The sequence below is a fragment of the Pinus tabuliformis genome, chromosome 1_2, assembly GCF_031772625.1.
Source record: "Pinus tabuliformis cultivar Carrire ecotype Pingquan chromosome 1_2, CPIR1, whole genome shotgun sequence".
Taxonomy (NCBI): domain Eukaryota; kingdom Viridiplantae; phylum Streptophyta; class Pinopsida; order Pinales; family Pinaceae; genus Pinus; species Pinus tabuliformis.
The window spans coordinates 1,352,890,852-1,352,914,189 of NC_142298.1; the positions used below are offsets into that span (position 1 = coordinate 1,352,890,852).

Here is a 23,338-nt window from a genome sequence, read left to right on the forward strand (position 1 = left end):
ATAGTTCATAACCAAGATATTTCAAAACTATATATATATATATATATATATATATATATATATATATATATATATATATATATAACATGTTAAAGAAAATGTTATGCACATATGCAATTATATGCATTATGAATGTTTTAATAAAGTTAACAATGAGAATAATTTTATATCTAGAGATATGAAATTTATATATACATAACCTCAATGGGGTGTAGGAAAACGAGCTAACGGAAGGGGTGGAAGGTGGGGTGGTGTGGGAGTGTGGATGGCCCGCCACGCCACCACCTCTCACAACATTAAAGAGTGGGTGGTGTGGCCATTCCCCCATGAAATCACACATATTACAAGTTTCAATGTCACAATGAATTAATATGGCAATCTCCGCATCTTCCGTGTTTTCCTATCTAACTTCTAGTTGGATCACCCTTTTTTTCCATCTTCGTGTTGCTCCAAGATGTAGGTGGGATTTTTCCCTTATAGAGCCTAGTCTTTCAACAATACTGTGACAGAAAGCCCAAGCCCTCTTGGACTAGACCCCCATAGCCTTCATTCCACTACAAAGAGGATAACTTGAAGCTCTGTTTTGAACTTAGGGGATAATGTGCCTAGAAGGAGGACTCTAATGGTGTGGGTGGAAGTAGAAGTCAATGAATAATAACTGGAGCAAGCATGTCGCCAACAATTCGGTAAACACTATTTTGGCCACCACCTTCAACTAGTATAGTTTGATCATTCTAGATACTTGGTAGATATAGAATTAAGATGAATATATATTGGTATATATCAATATGTCAAGATGTACTCTACAACCTAGTATGGGGGAGATGTATTGACATTTCATAAAACACCAACCTAGGTCCATCTTAACTCCAGATCAACCAAGTGCCGAGAAGGATCAAATATCTCAAAGAGATTTGATCCCTCTCGACACTTGGTAGATCAAGAGTTCAGATAGATCTAGCTTAGTTTACTATAATTATTCTTAAAGTGTTTAATGAGTCTTTCATATATATATATATATATATCATAAACATAATTTATATTATAAATTTATACCCTATGGTTTGGTTATAACTGATGGTATTCTATTATTATTATTTTTTTCGCAGGGTTTTGTATTTTATATTTATCCAATTTATTAATTCTTGTTTATTAAATTTTCTTTTATAGATTAAAATGTCCGAGATGATCATTCTTAAGCTGAATTATTTGATGTTCCTTTACATTTTACATTTTAAATTTATATGGTTTTAATTTAAACATATTAAGCAAACATCTAATTTTGTTATGTTTTGATTTTGTTTATGTTTTTTTTTTCTATTTCTATGTTTGTTTTTGTTTTTATTTTTTTATATGTACTTTTCTTGACATGTTGACAAGTTCTATACTGCATCTAGTGCAATAATGTTAACTCAATTACAAAAACAATAAAAAGTTAAAAGTAATAAAATGTAAAAAATAATAAAAAAATAACTCAATTCAATTGAATTTGTTACATTGTATTTTTTATTAATAAAATTACTAATAATTTGTTATATTGTAATTTTCTTTTTATTAATAAAATAACAAACAAATTTTTCAAGGAAAAAATATTATAATATACATAACATTAAAAAATTAAATAAACCTAATGAGATATTTCAAACATAAACATATAATTAAAAATTAAACATATAAACATATAATTAAAAATAAAAATATTTGCACTGAAATATATATAACAATAACTATAAATTAATATTTATTTAAATAATAATAATGATTCATATTCATAGCCAATGTTGTGTCTAGAGGCTTTTTCTAGCTTAGTATGGAAGAGATTAGTAATGTTTGGTCTTGTAAACATTTTGAATCAGTGAAAGTAAATAAAAATAAAACAAAAAATAAAATAAATCTAATAATAAAAATAATAACAAAAATTAAGTTAAAATACAAATAACTTCATGGTATTCATGTGGAATATATCATATTTAAAAGGGAAATTAAATGAGTCTAAATCCATCTAACTCGGGATCTACCAAGCACCAAGAGGAGTAAAATCTCTTAATATGAAAACATCTTTTAGAATGAAAAGAAATTTGATCCCTCTAAGCGCTTGATAGATCTAGAATTGAGTTGGATCTAAATTGATAATTATAAAATGCTCTCAACCTTCATCACTTCAATTGTGACAATTAAAATTAAGTGACTAGAATTCCATTCCTTCCTCTCAATCACCTAAAATAAATCCAATTTACAATATAATATTAAACTAACTTAATGAAACTGAATCATTATTTAAAGGTTTCAAGACTTCTATTAAGGGGCCGATTGGCCCTCATATTTCGTAATTGTTTTCTGGCCACCCAAGTGAAAGGATAAGACACGACATCCACCTCGTACAATCTACAGTAATCTCAATTGACGTGAGACAAACTTGCGATTTCAAAACGCTGCATATTTAAATCCATGAATCGAACAAACGCACGAGACCGTCATAATAATTACCAGACAATTGCGCATATTTTGCAGGTTGGAAATGGCTAAGGCAACAACATATATATGTGGGTCTTCTCCGTTGAATCGTTCTGCTTCAGTATTAAGTAGTGGCCAGGTTTCACTGCATAGTCATAGTGATTTCCGTCCTCCTGGCTTTTTGGCAAGTGGATTGTTCGGGGCAAACCGCTATAACGATAGAGAGGTATGTCAAGCAGATTTGTATATGCTGTTTCACATATGCTTTCAATAGGAATCTGGTTTAACAAACAATTCTAGGCAGAATGGAATTTACATAAGCCTGAATCTCAACTCGAAATTTTCATGAGTTAGAGAACTTACGAGGCAGATTCTAATAGTTATCACGTCTGCTTTCTCTCTCTGCTGTTCATTTATGAATTTTCACCAAGAAATGCTTTCAGTTTTAGAATATGATCAGAGATTCCCACTGTCGTACTTTCGGAGCCTTACATATATGCAGGTTTCAGATCATAATTTAAACCAGCACAAACCCATCTAAATCCGGGTCTAATGTGATTTTGGATGTTGCAAAGCTCAAAGTTGCATATCTCAAATTTCAATATTGTGTTGAATACACTGGCCGTTTGTGTGAATTCGGCAACCTCAAGGTGCAACTCGTTTAGATTGGTTTGTGTTTGTGATCATATTCGATTGATTTGTGCTTGTAATCAAGTTCAATGTACCCAATGTATCATCTAAATTTAATACGTTTTTAAAATGGTTTAGTGTCCATATTCAGCATATTCAATGTATCATTTATTGGACACACTAAATTCATTGCACAGGTACACATAATGTTGATGAGAGACTAACTACTGCCCAGACTGTATTGCATTTTGTACAACTGCATTGATTTCAATGCATTTCATGAAATGAAGGCCACATGTACTTTGAAGGTTATTTTGCATTTTTTATTGTACTTTTCATCTTGGGAGATGCCACAAGTCCCATCAGGAGGTTCTTCATGGTTTCATGTTCTATTTAGAGGGCACATCCATCGTGAAAAGGGTTGGTTGAACTCATAGTTGAGAACGTGCTACATTAGAAAAGATCTAGGAAGTTCCAAGGCCTAGATCTGGGGCTGCATTGCATATTTTGAGGGCAACCTAGCTTTAAGAGCAATTATCGTTTGATAGAGTGCCTAGAATTTTGCCAGATCAATGCCATTAGATGTAGAATGACCATGGAATTTTCAAAATGTGGTCATAATAGAAATTTTAACAAAAACAATTCTAGGGGGAAACCTCCCTTTACAATAAATACAATGAACAAGACAATATTTGATGATTCAAAGACTAGGTCCCCTTAGTATATATATAGGAGACAAAGGGTATAGCTATATAAAATGGGACCATGAGAGGTTCTAGCCTACATAACAATATAGCAATAGAAATATAATAACTTAATATCTAGGGTTTAATAAGGGGTTTTGGGTTAACATGGGGCTTATATAGGGCTTAACATACCCCTCCCCTTCAAAGAAGCGTTGTCCTCAACACTAGACTATTTGTGGATGTTTCTGCATGAACAACTCATTCCCATGTCGCTTCTTCCATTGCTAGGTTCTTCTATTTGATGAGTTACTCAACAATTGCTCGATTTTTCAGTTGCTTAGTCCTTGTTTCAAAAATTGTTTCTAGTTCTAGTATTATTTTCCCTTCTTCAATAATCTTTGGTAGAATAGTTTGGATTGGGATCTTATCACTAATTACCTTATTTAAGCAAGAAACATGGAAGACTAGATGTACACATGAAGATGGAGGCAACTCCAATTTGTAAGCCATACTTCCAATCCTCTACAACACCTTATAGGGGCCATAATACCTTGGAGCTAATTTGTTGTCCTTCTTTTGTTGCTTGAGGGACATCTGTTTATATGGTTGTAGTCTCACAAATACCCAATCCCGCACTGCAAATTCCCTTTCATTGCGATGTTCATTCGCTTGTTTCATCGTATTTTGTGCCATAACCAAGTTGTCCTTCAATAGTTTGAGAACCTCTTGTTGATGTTGTATGTGGTCCTCTACTGCTTGAGCCTTGATAGTCCCTTTCAAGGGTGACGTGATGGATGGAGGATGATATTCATAAAGTTCCAAAAATGGTGACGTGGTTGATGAAGTATGGAAGGATGTGTTGTACCACCATTCTGCCAAGGGCAACCATTTGACCCATTATGTTTGTTTATTAGATGAAAGCAACATAGGTATCCTTCTAAATGTTTATTCACAACTCAATTTTCCTACCAAATTGAGGATGTTAAGATGAACCATGAGCCAATATAGTAGTTGTTGCCTCAACAACTAGTAGGTCTTGTGAGGGGAGCTCACAAGGCCAGGGCTAGACCAAGTGACAACACTATGAGGTGTGTCCTGCTATCACCACAACCACTACCTCCTTCTCTGTAGTGGAATTTCACCACAAGGGAGGGTTCCCTATGCAGGTCACTTAATAGATATATTAAGTTCTAGGCTCATAGATGACAAAGATAGGCTTAAGCTAGGTACTCTACATAAGAACAAGGCTCAACTAGCTTAAAAAAGGCAATGCATACCCTCCAATAGGCCTATCTAGGGCACAAAGTGACCCAGGTTTTAGAATAGGCAAGGTTAACAGGATCACCTAGGATCTACAAAGCTAAGAAAAGTCTTGAAATAGATGAGTATGATCAAATTCAAGCCTAGGGAAAGACTAGAGTTTACCTAAGGCAAAGGAGGTTAGCATTAAAATGGAAGAATTAGCCACGGAAAGAGATTTATTTTGAGGCAATGACCTCACAACCACGTGTTGAATCCCATCACAAGGAAACACATCAACCCTAGTTGAATTCTAACCCTAACCCTAGCCTAGCGATTTTCCTTAAGAGGTAAAAAATCAGAAAAGTAGGGTTTAAAAAGTGATTTATGTTAAATATTGTAGCTCAAACACGTGTTCTAGCCTTGAGAGGTTTCATTGAGGTGGGGAACAGAAAGGAATTAATTATCTTTAGCCCATGTAATTTTTCCTAAGTTTCACCTAGGAAAAATATTTTAATTAAGTCAATTAGTGATTTTTAAATATTTCCTAACTCTAAACTTCGGAAAAGTAGATAATTAATTGATATTAGTTGGGATAAGATCGATTTACCTCTAGAAGCTTCAAGAAAGTTTCTAAGTTGATCTTAGCCATTGATTGGATCAAGTTAAATTATAATCGTGGCCGTTCATTCGTGAATGAGAGATTATAAAGGGAATCAATCGACAACTTTGGAGACACATTGAGTGGTAGATTTTCAGTGAGACACCGGTAGATTTTAGTAGCAACGATGGGGAGAAGATTTTCCAGATTTTTTTGATAGCATTATTTTCTGGGAGAAGATTTTTTGCACGACTTAAGTTGCAATTTAGTTGGCTTAAAGGAATTCCCATAAACATTTTCTTTCAATACTAGTTTGTATTGAAAACTGTCAGAAAGGATTTTATAGGACAGTCTTTAGAAAACCAAATGCTTTCTAATAAATAAAAATTGTTCTTATAGGACTTGCTGAATATTGCATTCATTTATTTGTGTCTCCTGCAGGCAGGCTTAAACTTGAAATCAATCAAAACTTGATTTGATATGGTTACAATATTTTGGACATTCATTAAGGGCAAGTTCAGAATTCTAGTAGAGCATATAACAAATTTGTTTGCCTTTCTAATTCGTTTCTTAGTTTACACATTTCATGGAGCTTCAATGCTTCACATATCATAGATAGCAGAGTTTCTCATGTAACTCCTTAGGGCCTGTTGACCATCACGTGTCAACTACCCATAGCAGTGCACCCCCTTTTTCGCAAAAGGGATAGCGCTTGAGCGACGTGTCCGTGCCTGTCATCATCGGCCTGATCATATCGTTTTGTAAACCCAGTCTGCATGTGTAAATTGTAAATAATCTTAGCAGATCTGAGTCATGTATGTAAATTGCCTAGGTGGACCTAATTTTCTAGTGATAATCTATGTTCCGGAAGGTTTTTTGTCTCACCGATCCATGATCGGCAGAGTTTTCCTTCAACCTAACCCTAAAGTCGGAATGAATTTTGTCATTAGAATCTTAGAGAATCCTAGTGTGTTGATCTGCTAGATTATATTTATGTCGCAAGACTGGGTGGTCTATGAGGGTCTATGTCAAATGGGTTTTCCCCCTTGAGATGTAAAATTGTAAAAGTCATGATGTAAAGTGTCTTGAGGGTTAGAAAATGTTTTAATCCCCTCATAAGTCCTAAGTCCTAAGTCCTAGATCCTAGGTGATTTTTCCAAAGGCTAAGTTCGGGGATCCAAAAAAAAAAAATAAAAAAAAAAACAATAAAAAATAAAAGATATAAATAATACAAAAATAAAATATTTTTTTTTTAAATAACTAAAAAAATAAAATAAAAAATTAAAAAAATAAAAAATAAAATAAAAAATAAATAAAAATTTGAAAAATAAAATAAAATAATAAAATAATAATAAGTCAAATTTTTGAGTAAATAAATGCAGAATTTTAATTGTTTAATATATTAAAATGCATTTAAAAATTCGATGGATGAGATTAAAAGAAATCTTGATCCTCATCGACAGTCAAGATTAGTTTGATATGGATCACTTGAACTAGCCGTTGGGAATTTTTCCTTTAAATAGGGTGTTAGGGTTTATTTGAGATCAGATTAGATCTGAGAGTCTGGTGCTAAAGAAAGCTCTCTTGTAGGCATTTTTTGTGCAATAAAGAAAGACTTTGGGGTTAAAAATCTTGTTGGTGTTACTCTTCTGGAAATGCTGTAAGATCTTTTATTTTTTTACACAATTTTATTTTCAGTCATTGATAATAGCTTGATGAAGATTGATTCAGGCATATGTATCTTGTCTGATCTTTGGGGTTTGAATGATAGTTTAGATTTTGAAATATAATGGCAGGTATCTCCATTTGATCTGGATTTCACTATTGTTTTTTCCCTCTATGTTAATGATTGATTGTAAGCTGTGCAGGAAATCTTTTTTTTTTAGATTACCGGGCGTTAGGGAAAGTTCTCGGTTGAACCAGCCAACTCCCGAATTGTGGTTTCTGAAAGAGCCCAACCAATTCTTAATCCCGGGCTTATCATCTGAAATTTTTTATGAATGCATGCAGGGTTTTTCTGAAGCATCTCACATTAAATTAAAATTCTGAAAATATTTATTTGGCATAACGAGAAATCTGGTTGTTTTAGAGCCTGCAGTTTGTGAATATTGTAATTATTTAGTTAGGGTTTTCAGTTTCGTTTCTTGCACATATTATTTTTGGGTTTTCTGTTCTTTGTCATTGCAAGTGCAGATCTTGAAATTTTTTTTTGGGGTTTTCATTAAACAAATCTAAGCAGGGTGATTTAAGATTTACTAGAGAATTTGGAGGGTTTTCTGGTCCTTTTTACTGCTGCTGCCTGGAGTCTTCAATTTTCAGAGAAATTTCGAAATTTTTTAAAGGGTGTTCACTGTCCAAACCCTCACACAGCTGCACGTTGTTTTCATTTCTCTACGTTGCCCATAGTGTTCAATTGCTCCGTTGCACAAGACTTACCTTGCTCTACATGAATTCATTTTTATTCTATTCCGCTGTCCATTCCAATTTCAACGCATCCCTCCCTTTGTGCATCTCCTGGCTCCGTCCCTCATCAAGTTCCAACGTTGCAAATCCATTCTTCAAAACCAGCATCCATTGTTGCCTTACACTGCCATAAACCACGCAGCTGTCATAAGAAATTGCAAACATTCAAACCCCCTCTGCCTGCGTCTGGTCACCATCCTCATACGCTCTCTGCTCTCTTCCGCTGCCTGCGTGTATTGGTTCTTTCTCTGTCATCTGCAGTCGTCACCATCGTGCTGTCCTGCTTTCCCTCGTCCGTACCGTGTATCATCATCTCCAAACAAAATTCAAAACGCGGCTGCCGCGGCTCCTTTCAGCTCCACGTTGTTCAACCTTGTCTATTCCACCTCGTCTAGCTGCCAACATTGCTCTTTCTGCTGTCTGCAAGCACAACTTCCATTCCGCAGCTCCATCATCAACCGAATGCCTCATATCGACCTGCAGATCCATTTCTCAGCTATCATTGCCCTCGTCCACGCGATTTTTCTCAGGCTGCCGTCAAATTCCTGCCCGTTGCACCCACAAGCAATAAACGCAGACATAAAACTCAATGTGCTTATGGTAAGTCGTAGTATAGGTTTGATTTTATCTTATTAAGACTTCATTTTAATTAGAGCACGATTTTTTTTTGTTCCATTTAAAATTTTATTAAAGTTTTAGTTTTAAGTTTATTTTAATTAGGGTAATGTATATATATAATATTTTGGGCTAATTTTCATAAATAAAAATATATCTATATATATATATATATATCATAAAATTTAGAAAATATAAAAATCATAAAAAGGTTTTAGTTTTTTTTTTTAGTTAAAAAAAAGAAGTAATAATAATAAATTCATAAAAGATAAAAAGTCCCTTTTTTTTTTTTACTTTAGTTAGGATTTTAGTTTTGTTTAAATTTTAGATTTAAAATTTATAATATATATATATATATATATATATATATATATATATATATATATTTATTTTATGGTTTTAGATCAGATTTTAGTTTACAATTTCAATTTTGCTCAATTTTGATTTTTTTTTAGCTTAGAATCATAAAAAATATTTAAAAATTAAAATATTTTTTAAGAAGGCTTAACAAAAAATTGAAAATTTCATTTTTGGCGACTTTTGCAGTGTTTATGTTCCATTTCTCTATAGCTAAATGCACTTAAATGTTTAGTTAAAGTTAGCTATGTGAAAGTGGTAACTGATCAGCATTTAAATTTTATGATCATTTAAAGCATTTAATTTTTCTTTAAGTTTAATTGCTAGATCATCGTTAAGGCGTTGTGCATTTGTTGAAAATCTTACATCTCTTGGGTTATTTGATGATAAATGATTGTTCTACATGGTTTATATTTCCGCAATATTCAATAAATAATCATTTAATCATTAGCTCCTTAAGGCACTGGTCTATTAACTTAATAAAATCAATTAAGTGCTTGTTTCCCCTCGTGTCTCCCAACCCAACTGGTCCATAGTTGGTCATCCATTGTCCCATAGGGTCTATCCCCCTTAACTGCGGGAGACAGGCTTAAACAGAGAGATCGGGGATCAAGGTGACAGCCCTCGGTCTGAGCGTTGTTGTGACAATCTATGCGACAACAGGGCCCCCATAGTTTGATAGTGTTGCTATATGTCTTGTCAATGAGCTCGTTGTCCCCCAGATTGTACAGGCACCACGACAACACTCAGGACGGGGGATGTCACTCTGATCCCCGCCCACTCCCTTCTAGCTGTCTCCTAACAACAGGCTATGGGGGGTTGTTATGAAACCAACTCAAGAAAAGATAGAAAAGATAGATCAATGCCTTAGAATTCAGCCTCTTCGAGGGGGCAACCTCCTTTACATTACATAAATGAACAATTCTTGGATGATACAAATGACAAAACCTCCTTTCTATATATAGGAGTCTAAGGAGTCACAATATAATCCAGCCGACCTAACAATAATAATATAAAGCCACAAAAATAACAATAGAGGGATTCTATGGGCACATTAATAACAATATTGGGGCAATGGGGGCACAACAATATAAATTAGGGGTATAACTACAATAGTAATGGGGTAATCACTAGTATTATAGGGACCCAACATGCCCTTCTCCTTCAAAAAAGTGTTGTCCTCAACGCTTGAGCAGTTCTGGATACTTCTGCATAAAATTCTCATCCTCCCATGTGGAATCTTCAGCGGATAAGTTCTTCCACTTGATAAGGTACTTTGAAATTGATCGATTTCGTAGCTGTCGAGTTCTTGTTTCTATAACTGCTTCGGTTCCAATATAATTTTCCTTCCTCGTCAAGTTCTGGCAATATTGTTTGAACTGGGATCTTGTCACCTATAACCTTCTTTAAGCATGAAACATGGAAAACTGGGTGCAATCGAGAAGCTGCAGGAAGCTCCAATTTGTATGCCATAGTACCAATCTTTTGCAACACCTTGTACGGACCATAATACTTTGGTGATAATTTATTATCCTTCTTAGCTTGCTTGAGGGACATTTTCTTATATGGTTGTAGCCGTAGGAATACCCAATCACCTACATCAAAACTTCTTTCACTGCGATGTTGATCTGCCTGTTGTTTCATTCTATTCTGTGCCAACACGAGGTTATCCTTTAAGAGTTGGAGGACTTGTTGTTGATGTTCGATGTGATGTTCCACTGCCTGAACCTTAGAATTTTCTCTTAAATATGATGTGATGGATGGTGGTTGATACCCATAAAGTGCCATAAATGGGGTCATTTTTGTTGCTGTATGAAAGGAAGTGTTATACCACCATTCAGCCAGAGGCAACCATTTGACCCATTGTGTCTGTTTATCAGATACAAAGCAACGAAGATATCCTTCCAAACATTTGTTTACTATCTCAGTTTGCCCATCAGATTGAGGATGATAAGATGAGCTATGAGCTAACTGAGTACCAAGACAAGAAAATAATTCTGTCCAAAAATTTCCAGTGAAAATGGGATCTCTGTCACTTACAATAATCTTTGGGTTTCCATGTAGCTTTTGAATTGTTTCCATAAATGCAGTAGAAATGTACTGGCTTTAAATGGATGTGATAATGCACAAAAGTGTGCATACTTGGTAAGTCTGTCAACTACCACCATGATGACACTCTTTCCCTCAGACTTGGGTAAACCTGTGATAAAATCCATTGATACCTCCTCCCAACGTTGGCTTGGAATGGATAAAGGTTGTAATAGACCCGGTGTCTTAATTGTTTCAACTTTATTTTGTTGGCAAACCAAACATTCTGCCACAAACTTTTGAATATCTGATTTAAGGCCATCCCAAAAAAATTCCTTCTTAACCCTGTGGTAAGTTTTTAAAAATCCTGAGTGCCCTCCTAAGGGAGAAGTGTGCAATTCCATAAGAATCTTTTGTTTTAGCTGGGAATTCTTACAGAGGTATAAGCGATCTTTGTACCATAACGAATCATTTTTCCAGCTAAATGTATCAGACGTACTGGAATCTTGTTGTAGCTTTCGAATAAGTGCCCACACTTCTTCGTCATTCTTCCATTCCTCCCTTGCTTCATTTATCCAATCTGGTTGGATAATAGAAATAGCGCACAACAATGCTTCCACATCCTCATCCTTCTTGAGAGTGCATCTGCCACCACATTTTGCTTCCCTTTTTTGTAGATGATTTCAAAGTCATAACCCAACATCTTTGTGACCCACTTTTGTTGCTCTTCAGAGGATAATCTTTGTTCTAAAAAGTATTTAAGGCTATCATGATCCGTTTTTACCTTGAAGTGTCTTCCCATTAGGTAGGGTCGCCATTTCTTAAGTGCATGGAGTATTGCCAACATTTCCTTCTCATAAATAGCTTTGCTTAAAAACTTTCCCTTGATTGGACGACTTTCAAAAGCAATGGGTCTTTCATCTTGCATTAGAACAGCACCAATTCCATTTCCTGAAGCATCACATTCCACAATAAAGGTTTTTGTGAAGTCCGGTGTAGCTAAGACCGGTGCTTGGCACATTGCCTCTTTAAGATGTTCAAAGGCCTTTGTTGCTTCCGGAGTCCATGAAAATGCATCTTTCTTCAATAATGTTGTTAGAGGTGCTGCTATTCTCCCATAATTCTTAACAAACTTGCGATAATACCCTGTCAACCCAAGAAATCCTCGCAAATGCTTTATGGATGTGGGGATTTTCCATTCCTTAATGGCTTTAATTTTGCTAGGGTCTACCTTAACTCCTTCATGAGATACAATATGACCCAAATATTCCACCTCCTGGACTCCAAAGAAACATTTGGATCTTTTGGCATATAATTGTTTCTCCTCCAATAGTTGTAGCACCCTGTCAACATGTTCAACATGATCCTTCCAAGACTTGCTGTAGATTAGTATATCATCAAAAAATACTAACACAAATTTTCTAAGGAATGGTTTGAAAATTGAATTCATCAAACCTTGAAATGTTGAAGGTGCATTGGTAAGGCCAAAAGGCATGACCAAAAATTCATAATGACCCTCATGAGTTCTAAATGCCGTTTTCAGAATGTCTTCAATCTTCATTCTGATTTGATGATATCCTGAACGAAGATCCAACTTGGTGAAGTAAATTGATCCATGCAATTCATCCAGTAATTCATCAATGACAGGAATGGGGAACTTATCTTTAATAGTGAGCTTGTTGAGCTCCCTATAATCCGGACACATGCGCCATGATCCATCCTTCTTGTGCACCAATACTACTGAGTCTGGAGCAGAGAAAGAACTTTGACTCGGTTGAATTATACCAGCCTCTAGCATTTCTGCAACCATACGTTCAATTTCACTTTTTTGGACACTGGGATATCTGTACGGCCTGATGTTTGGAGTAACACTTCCTGGAATCAGATGAATAGCATGATCATGATCACGCATAGGTGGGAGACCTTTGGGAGTCTCAAATACCTTAGAATGATTGTCCAGGACTTTTTGGAGATCTGGAGAAATAGATGATTCTAATGTGGAAACATCTAGCGAACATAATTGTGCAATTACACCCCTTTGCTCCTTTTTTAGAAGCTTTGTCATACCATTAGAGCTGATTATCTTTCCTGGTTTCCCTGCAATACCCCTTAATTCAACTTCCTTTCCTTCCGTAGAAAATTTGATGAAAAGTTCTTGAAAATTAAAAGCTATTGTACCCAAGGATTGTAGCCATTGGACTCCTAGTACAACATCAGCACCTCCCATTGGAATGGAAAGCATTGGGCTAGTCAATACATATTCTCCCATGGATAGCTTGATATTATGGCACTTTCCAGAGCAATTTATTGTTCCTCCATTTGCAATCATCACTTGACACTCTGGTGCTGGATATATTAAGCAATTCAATTCTTTTGCTACCCTACAATGAAAAAATCTGTGGGTGCTTCCTGAATCAATCAACACTATCACCTTTTTCTTTTTTATTTGTCCTTCTATCTTGATGGTTTGAGGAGTGGTAATTCCTGCCAATGCATTACAAGATATGGTCGGATTTATTTGTTCTTCATCTAGGCTTTGTTCCTGGAGCATATCCTCTTCTTTTGACCTTTCTTGCTCCTTTTCTTCTTCCTCTTCACAATCTATGTAGAATAATTTCTTCTCAGCACACTTATGACCTTTAGTGTATTTTCTATCACAACTATAACAAAGCCCTTTTGCTCTTTTTTCTTCCAATTGTTGTGGTGTCAACCTTATAGGTTGTGGAAGACTAGGGGCAACTGCACTTCCGTCTTTATAGTTGTGAGTGGTATGCTTCCTGGTTGCCATAATTTTGCTTTCCATTTTTCTTGCTAACCTGAATGCCTTCTCTAATGAATCAGGTTCCCAAAGTCGAACATCATGTTGGATATTATCTTTTAAAAACCCTATGAACACATCAATCCTATGCTGCTTTGGAATATCTTTTACCCTTATGTTCAATTTTTGGAACTCCTCAATGTGCTCCATTATTGAACCCTTTTGTTTGAGACTTATCAATTGGCTAAAAAAAGTGTTGCTTTTTGTATCCTCATAATGTGCTATCAATTCTTCCATAAAAATTGCCCAAGTGATAAATTGTTTACGAGAGCAAAGCCATTGATACCATACAAACTGATTTGGTTCCAAATATAAAGTTGCCATACGTACCTTTTATGTGTCTTGCACATTATTGAGATCGAAGAACTGCTCCATCTGTAATTTCCATGTGGCGAGATCCTTGCCATCAAACTTCCTCATATCGATTTTTGGAATATGGTGGGTCTTCGATCCAACATTAGAGTCTATGGAATCATGATTAACTTTTCTTTTGTTCACATCATGAGTTTCCTTTACAACCTTTTCACCATTAGTAAGTATTTCTTGTAGAAAATTTGTCAAATCTGTCTTCAAATCTGTCCTCAAATCTGTCTTCAGATCATCCATCTTAGCTTCCATGCCCTTTATCTTAGATTCCACGCCATTTATCTTAGCATCTGTTAGCTTTTGTGAGCGTGACATTTGTTGCACTTGTTCTTGTAATTTTGATATATCATGTAGCATTTCTTCCTCTTCTTCATGAGTCATGCTAGAACTTTCAGGTTCCTTACTAGGTGTTTGCATTCTCTTTCCTCGGGGCATCAGTTACCGATAATAATGCTTTACTATGCCCTTTGAATTCCTTCAAACCAAGCTTATGCAAAAATTAAAAAAAAACTACACCTTTTTTTACTTTGTAGAAGCCTGATATTGAATCTGATGTATCTCTGTAATTTCGAATCGTCCAGTTCTGACATTGTGACCTGTAGTAGCCTTCTATGTCCTCTTTCCAATGCCACTAGTCTGATCCAAATTGGATTCTCCAAGAAAGAGTTATGCACAATCTCCCGCAGTGACCTGATTATAGATTAGTTCAGTAGAGCGAACTTGTATGAAGTGCCACGTGTCACTGTTTCAACCTTTGACTCTGAAAAATATATAAAAGAAAACTACAGTCTGTCCTCTTTCTGTACCTTCTTACGAAATTTCAATCCGATGCTCAAAAAGAAAGTTATGACGATTTTCCCCAGGTCACCTGTTTTGAGTGTAATTCAGGAGTCTGCAAAAAGACCAACTTCCTCAGATCATATCTCCGAAAATATCGCGTGAAAAGCTCTGAAATTCGGACCCAAGGTTCAGCGCGATTTCTTCTCAAATGGGTTTTTTTTGCGACTTCTGAAACGTCACAGAAAAAAAGTTATAGCGAAAATGCCACGATGACCTGTTTGGAGCAGCGAAACCCTAGAATCCAAGGCTCTGATACCAAATGTTATGAAACCAGCTCAAGAAAAGATATAAAAGATAGATCAACGCCTTAGAATTCAGCCTCTTCGAGGGGGCAACCTCCTTTACATTACATAAATGAACAATTCTTGGATGATACAAATGACAAAACATCCTTTCTATATATAGGAGTCTAAGGAGTCACAATATAATCCAGCCGACCTAACAATAATAATATAAAGCCACAAAAATAACAATAGAGGGATTCTATGGGCACATTAATAACAATATTGGGGCAATGGGGGCACAACAATATAAATAAGGGGTATTGTAGGAATTTACAGGGTAAGTTCCTCAGAAAGAATACCAAAAGGACACCGCTCACAACCAGATCTCAAATCAATACACCAGTATTTTTGACATGGTTAAAACCCTCAGAGTGCAAGGAGGGAAACAGTCCACGGCCTGTCCCAACGTGGGTACAGACAATTTATTAATCAAAGAATGAAAATTTACATAAGCTTCTCTCATGCACGGATTACCCGAACAATGACCCTCCATGCGCTTTAAATAGAACTCATGGACCAATCGGGTGTCAAGCCACGGATCAAGTGTCGATAATACCGAGGTGAGAGTGAACCGTCGGATCACTACATATCGTGACCGTCGGATTGTAAGTTACAATATGTACAACGGTAAAGAAACACACTTTACCTAACTCTATACCTAACTCTAAACTAGACCAAGTTGAACTTAACTATATCCTATGTGTCGGAATATCCTAACATCCCCCCTTAAGAACAACTTGGGATAGGATTGAAGGATTTACAAATATGACACAATAGGAGAAGGAAGGAGGCACTAGAGCCTATCCCCCCTTAGCGACAACTTCCTGAACTCCAAGCATATATCGAAGTTTAGTGAACTTCGCCTCTGTGAGAGCCTTTGTGAAGATGTCTGCAACCTGATCATCTGTTGGACAATATTGCACTTCAAGAACATGGTCATGAATGAGCTTTCTGATGAAGTGCATGTGTAATTCGATGTGTTTGCTGCGCTGATGCTGAACTGGATCTTTGCATAGCTGAATGGCACTTTGATTATCACACCAAAGTGTGGTTGGATGCTGCTGCTCAAAGCCAAACTCTGATAGGATCTGACGAAGCCACAAGGCTTCCTTACTAGCTTCCACGGCACCACGATACTCTGCTTCTGCTGACGAAAGAGAAATGGCAGCCTGTTTCTTACAAGCCCATGTAATTGGTCCTGAACCAATTGATCTATACAAAATATTTGAGAGAGAGAGAGAGAGAGAGAGAGAGAGAGAGAGAGGGGGGGGGGCCTCGATTTGCGTGCTTGCCTTGGGAAGGCTCTTTTCCCCTACAAAACACAAAACACAAAACCCAACACGAATATGCAAAGAAAAACGAACCTTACGGCTCAAAGTTAGCTTTAGCCAAAAAACTAGAATTTTTTAAAAAAAAATCTCAAAGTTAGCTTTTAACCGAAAAACTAAATATTTTTCTCAATGTTTCTGATTTTCCAAGATCACACTAAGGTGCAGGGAAAAGAGCATACGCATGAGAAAAATCCTTTCTTTCTGTTTCTGATTTGCCCAGATCGCACAGAGTCGCAGGGCAAAGAGCATACGCAGAAATGAAAGGTATAGATCCGGGAAAAAAAAAGGCTAAATAAACCGAAACCGAAATAAGCAGAGAGAAAATGACAGTAAACTGCAAAAAAAATCACTGTATACCTCCCGATCTGAAAAATGACGCAGCTAGGGCTACCGGAAACCTTTTCGCGTGAAACGAAAGGGGTTCCTCACTGAAACAGATGCTCCGAACGCAACAGAGCAGTCCTCTCGGCCCGAAAGCAGTCAGAAACAGCAGATCTAGGAAACGACAGCCGCATGCAGTTCTACCGGCTTCAGATTTGGATCACCAACGGACGCGGCCCTCAAATAGCTCTGATACCATGTAGGAATTTACAGGGTAAGTTCCTCAGAAAGAATACCAAAAGGACACCGCTCACAACCAGATCTCAAATCAATACACCAGTATTTTTGACGTGGTTAAAACCCTCAGAGTGCAAGGAGGGAAACAGTCCACGGCCTGTCCCAACGTGGGTACAGACAATTTATTAATCAAAGAATGAAAATTTACATAAGCTTCTCTCATGCACGGATTACCCGAACAATGACCCTCCATGCGCTTTAAATAGAACTCATGGACCAATCGGGTGTCAAGCCACGGATCAAGTGTCGATAATACCGAGGTGAGAGTGAACCGTCGGATCACTACATATCGTGACCGTCGGATTGTAAGTTACAATATGTACAACGGTAAAGAAACACACTTTACCTAACTCTATACCTAACTCTAAACTAGACCAAGTTGAACTTAACTATATCCTATGTGTCGGAATATCCTAACAGGTATAACTACAATAGTAATGGGGTAATCACTAGTATTATAGGGACCCAACAGGGGTAGTCCCTATGGAATGAGAGGAAGGAAAAAAGTTGGAAGCCAACTTGTTTGGGAGACACGGATGAGTGGCCTAGCCAATTGTTTAAATTCAACCAAGATTATTGATTAGATTAAATTTTAAAGTATGAGTCTAGTACCTTAATGGAATCACAAATTCTTGCTTATACTAAAATGGAACCAAATGACCAGATGGACACCCACTGCTTAAGATGATCTTGGTTATTTTTAGTTAAATGCCTAATCTAGATGTAACCTTCCTTTAACTATTTTGAAGTTGGGCTCCAAGGTAGGTTGTGGGAAGGAGGCCAACATGAAGCAAGTTAGGGCCTGATTAACAATACTCTTTGTTGTGCTCCTATCACCCGATGCATCCAGCACCAGAGACTATGGCTCTGACGACTGCAAGGTCACCATGTTAACCACCAAAGAGTTGCCAAGGCCCCTCAAGCTAAGTGAGAAAGGTTGTCCTATCTCCCTATCAAGCTAACTTATGCTAGGGGGTAAACTATTAATGCAATCTAAATCTAATATGTTTATGCAATAGATTATGGGTGAGATTATCTTGAGTTAAGATTGCTTAATTTATTGAAGTACTTATTGAGAATTTGTCTTAAGGCAAGAATACTTAACAATGTTGTGATACAATCTTAAACAAGATACATGTTAAGAGATACTATTGTAAACTTCAACAATACTCCGCAAGATACTAAGTAACTAATTTATCCACCAATGATTATTAACGCAAGGTATTATGCCAATCAACAAGATCAATGTCAGGTTTTGAGTGCAAAGGCAAGATGAGATAAGTCAAAATCAGATTTATGACAGTTTATATCAGCAATAATACTTTAGAAAATTTAGAGCTTATCAATATTATGACAGCAATGCATAAACCACTTCAAATGATGAAACTTGCCCAACACATAAAATGCAAAAATCTCAATTACCAGCAAATGTAAATTAACTTATTTAACCCACTTTATAATAATGCATTCAGTGAAATTTTAGGTCTGATTTCTTAGTTTACAGCAGTGAACAACCACAGATCAACAAACTAAAAATGTCAAAAGTAGCTGGTCAATATGCCCAAAAATAGTAAAAATGCACTAAAACTCAAAAATTTCAATTTTTAAGGCTTTTAGGATGTATGATTCAGAAATTTCAGAATTGATAAATTTATTATTACAATAAATTAGTGACAAGTCAACAAGCTAAAAACACTGAAGATGATGCCCAAAATGTCTAAAAATAGTAAGTTTTTGCCGGAAACTGAAGATTCAATTTTTTTTATCCTTACCAAGTATATGCTTCAGAAATATTTCAGACTTGAATTTCACAGTTATTCAGTAAATTCTAGCAAGCTAAAATGTTGGATCTAGGTCAAATTAGAGATGCCCAAGTGGCCAAAACTTGTGAAAATTCAAATTTTGCATTTCTAATCGATTTTGAGCAATTATAATATGATTTTAAGGCTTAGATATTAATGATTTGACTGTTGTAATGAAACTGAAGCAAAACAAGGGTTTAGAGGTCAAACCCTAGGCCCATTTCCTTGAAGATCCCATCGTTGAAAATTGTTGAAACTTTGGAATCACGTTGCCGTTTGCAAAATATGAATTTTGAGACCTTAAGTCTGTAAAACAACCAAGTATTTAGCCTTAAAACTTGAGATTAGGGTTTTAGGTCAATTTAGGGCAAAAAAGGCCAAAAAAACTAGAGAACAAGGCTAAGGGAAGCGAATTTGCAGGGATAAAAGGGCTAGGATGGTCGATCAAGGTCCAAGAATGAAGAATATGGCCACAAAAGGACAACACTATGCCTAATAAAGCTAGCGTTGAGGGTATGGAGGGCTAGAGGCCTATGGCCTAGGGCCTAAAGTCACAAAAAGAAGGGCCGCAAGCCCTTAGAGGGCTGCAACTTAGGGAAAGAGGAGAGGAGGCTGAGAGAGGAGGGCCGAGGAGGCTTCACAGAGGAGGAAAGAGGGTTGAAAAGGGAGCCACAAGGCTTCTAGGGCCTGCGGCTAGGGTAAGGAAGGAAGCTGCAACCCCTAAGGATCACGGCTAGCCCTGGGAGGGCTAAAAACCAAGACGTTGGAGGGAGAAACACTGATGCTGAGGCCTAGGAAGGCAAAACCGAGGCTAGGAGCCTTGAAAAGCTTGAAAACCTTGCTCCAATTTTTTTTTTATGCTTCAACTCTTTGATTTTCTAAAAATTCTTTTGTGGAAACCCTGCAAAAAATCCCAAGAGACTAGATATTACCTTCAAGGGCTTAGATATAGCTCTTCTTCCACTTGATTCCTTGATCTAACCTGCAAAAATAATATTTGCAACATCCAAACCCCAAATATATACAAAATGAATCTAAAAACCCCAACCCAAGTCAGAAAAAATAATTTCCAATTTAAGTTACAAAATTTATTTACAAAATATACATGGGTTTTTAAAATAGATTCTGAGAAAATATTTTTTAGGATATTTTTGCCTTGAAAGAATGGCTAAAATGCTTCAGAAAAATTAATGCTCACTATAGCCCAAACAAAGATTCAATCCACCATATAAAAACCAGAGATCCAAGCAAATTAACCCTTGCCCCCAGTTTGTGAACTTGGAGACCAACGATTGAGTACCTGCATTGTAATATTCCTAGGGAATTTTTACAGTAAATAACAAAGCATACATAGACAAAAAGCCACAAAAATTAAACACATGAATCAGACCATGAATATGCACCAAAAACTGTGTTGTTGAGCCATTTTATTAGAATATGAAGAGGGTACAATGAGGTGTTGGAAAGAGTGCACCTGGGCTTGCTCAAGGCAAGCTAGCTAAGCCCAAATGAACAATAAGAAGTCCCCCTCAGGTATGTTGCTGCTCTATCTCCTGGCTCTGCGCTGAACTACCCATAAATATTCTGCTGGGTGTGAAGATCTGTGTTAGGGTCCAACCCTAACCTCCTTATTTATGTAATAGGGTCGAGTCATAGTTATAGTTAGTTAAAGAGTCAATAAAGCCCATATTAATAATTTAAAGTGGTTGACCCGCATTTAAAGAAAGGGACCACAGTTAGTTGCAAATGGGCCATGGTATTAGATAGATGGTATTAAGAGAACCATGGTACTGACCCATGGTACTTCATGTATGAATCCTGTATAAAGGATTGGGACTCCCCATTGAGGAGCGTCGTGTCTTATTTTGTAATCGAGCCCTGCTCTCTTGGAGGTTGCCCCCTTGAAGAGGCAAGTGAACATTGCTTTCATCTCTAAATAATAAAATACATGCTGTTATTTCTCATTTTGTTCTGTGTTCTGGGTTGTGTTTCTTCATATATTTGGTATTCTGGCATCTTCTCGTAGGTCAAGAGCATAACAAGTGGTATCAGAGCACTTTCCAGGGCTAGTGGTATCTCCATTTTTAGCAGAATTTTTTTTGGCTAGAGACGTGTTCCGACGTCTTTAAACCACGGGATCTGTCGTTGAGCGCATAAACCTGCGGATTTGGGGAGGCATGCACACAGGAAATACAAGAAGTGGTCACACTTGTTGGACTCCCTTGTAACCCTTGTGGGTACCCCTTCAAGTAGTAGCGCATTAGACAAAACCACACATGAATTGTCTTCCACGTACCCTCTGGTTATATCAGAAGCCCCCTAGGCTCACCTGAAACCTCGCCGTAGGTAAACCGTCGGTCATCTTGCTACTATAGTTCACCGAGAATAGCACTCGGGGAGATTACTCGAGCGTACGATAGCGTAGTCGGGTAGTATGGCTAAGGGTACGATTGATCCTCCTTAGTTAGTGCCATGAAAGATTGGGCCGAGTACTACTGTTAGACCCTTATGTATATTGCGATCTGTAGCACCTGACACTCCTTGAGACCATAGTTCCCTCATCTCTCTGACAATCGCCCATCATCTTCTTTGCCAGATCAGATCTAGCAGGTTGGGTTCTGTCGCCGCCGCAACAATCAGACCCACCAGTTCAGGGTCTACTGCCACAATACCATTCAGATCTAGCAGCTGGGGTTCTGTCGCTGTCGCAGTCCTACTCACATTTTGCAGTTGAGGGTTTCGCAGACAGAACTGACCATTTGTCTGTGAGGTGGTACCATTCACTTGTCAGCTTCAATTTTCGGGTGGTCCCAAATTTTTGTTGAAAATGGCAACAAGAAATGCTAAAAATAGAAATGTTATAAATAACATCTCAGGTACAAGTGTTGGATATAGCAACAAGGAATGAAAAAATGGAAATGCTAAAAATAACATTGCTATAAATAGTATTTTGGGATAGATTCCAATTTTAGTTAGTCCTGAACTAAAATTGAGAAGTAAAATTTGAATTTGATCTTAGCAGCTGTTTGTAAAATAATTAATCTTGAGTTAATTAGCTGTAGGAAATCAAACATGAAGTCTATGTGAAGACATGCAACAGTTTTTGCATTGATTGAGGAAGTTATCCCTTGATTAAAGGAGATCAGGATGAGTTGTACTTTGAGTTGTAATTAGTTAGCTCAATTAACTGAGTTAAGTTCAGTTAGATTAGTTCCAACAGTTTGTGGAATTAATTGTGAGTTCAGTTAGTTAATGCATGCATGCATGTAACTGCTGCACTTCAGATAACTGAATATTCTCTCACAAATAACTCATGCATGTCAGTTCAGTCAAAGACCCAGTTGAGATCAGTTGGAGGAATTTTCCTATATATGAAACTCATCCATGCAGAAGGAATTATCTCCTTTAAGATTGCGCAATTACTTATGAGTTTAGTGAGCAGTGTGAGAGGTGAATTCACACAGGTGGCAACATTGGACCCTAGGAGAAACTGTGCAAGGAAATAGGAGGCTTGGAGGGCAGAGGAGAAGGTCTGTGAGAAGCCTTTGACTATTTATGAGTAGCAGAGGGATTGTACTGAGAGCAGGATAGCTTGTGAGCTAATGCTTTGTGTAATCCCGACATATTTCCACTTGTATGATAATACAAATAGCGGGGTTTTTAGCTGAGGCTTTCCCCAGAGTATTCTTCTGTGTTTCATGTGTATGATTTCTTCTTCTCTGTTATATGTGTTCTAATTGATCTAGCTCAAATTGATTAAGCTTCCACAAAGTTTGATTGTAGAAGTAGATCTAGTATTTTGTTTTAGTATATTGCATTATCAGGTGATCTACAATGGGAAATTCTACATCGTATCAGAGCAAAGGTGATCGAAGCGAAGAAAAGTATACAAATAAGGGAGAAGTTCGAAGGTTGAAGTTCCTGATTATAGAGTTCGAATTCTTATCACATCTCAAATTTCTCCAATGGCGTTCAACGGTTTAAGACTCGAGTATGCCCTTGATGCCAGCTCGAATTATATAGCCTAAAAGGATCGCATGGAAGCAGTATTAGAGGACAACGGTCTAAAGTACTTCATTGATCAAGAATTCCCCAAGCCAGCAGTGGCTAATGCTACAGAATTAGTGGAATGGAAGAAATGTGTGGCTAGAGCAAGGAGAATCCTCCTAGAGGGGGTTCAAGACCACATTGTCTTGAGCCTCCATG

The 23,338-nt window shown here is 36.9% G+C and overlaps 1 protein-coding gene across 1 annotated transcript in view; it reads left to right on the forward strand.

Moving 5' to 3' along the window:
* Positions 1-2,392: 2,392 nt before the first annotated feature.
* Positions 2,393-23,338, forward strand: part of LOC149211252 (uncharacterized) — a 277,136-nt gene continuing 256,190 nt past the window's right edge. Inside the window, exon 1 of the mRNA XM_089396978.1 lies at positions 2,393-2,680. Coding sequence (XP_089253104.1) covers positions 2,519-2,680 — 162 coding nt within the window. The 5' untranslated portion in view covers positions 2,393-2,518. The remainder of the gene's footprint in view (positions 2,681-23,338) is intronic.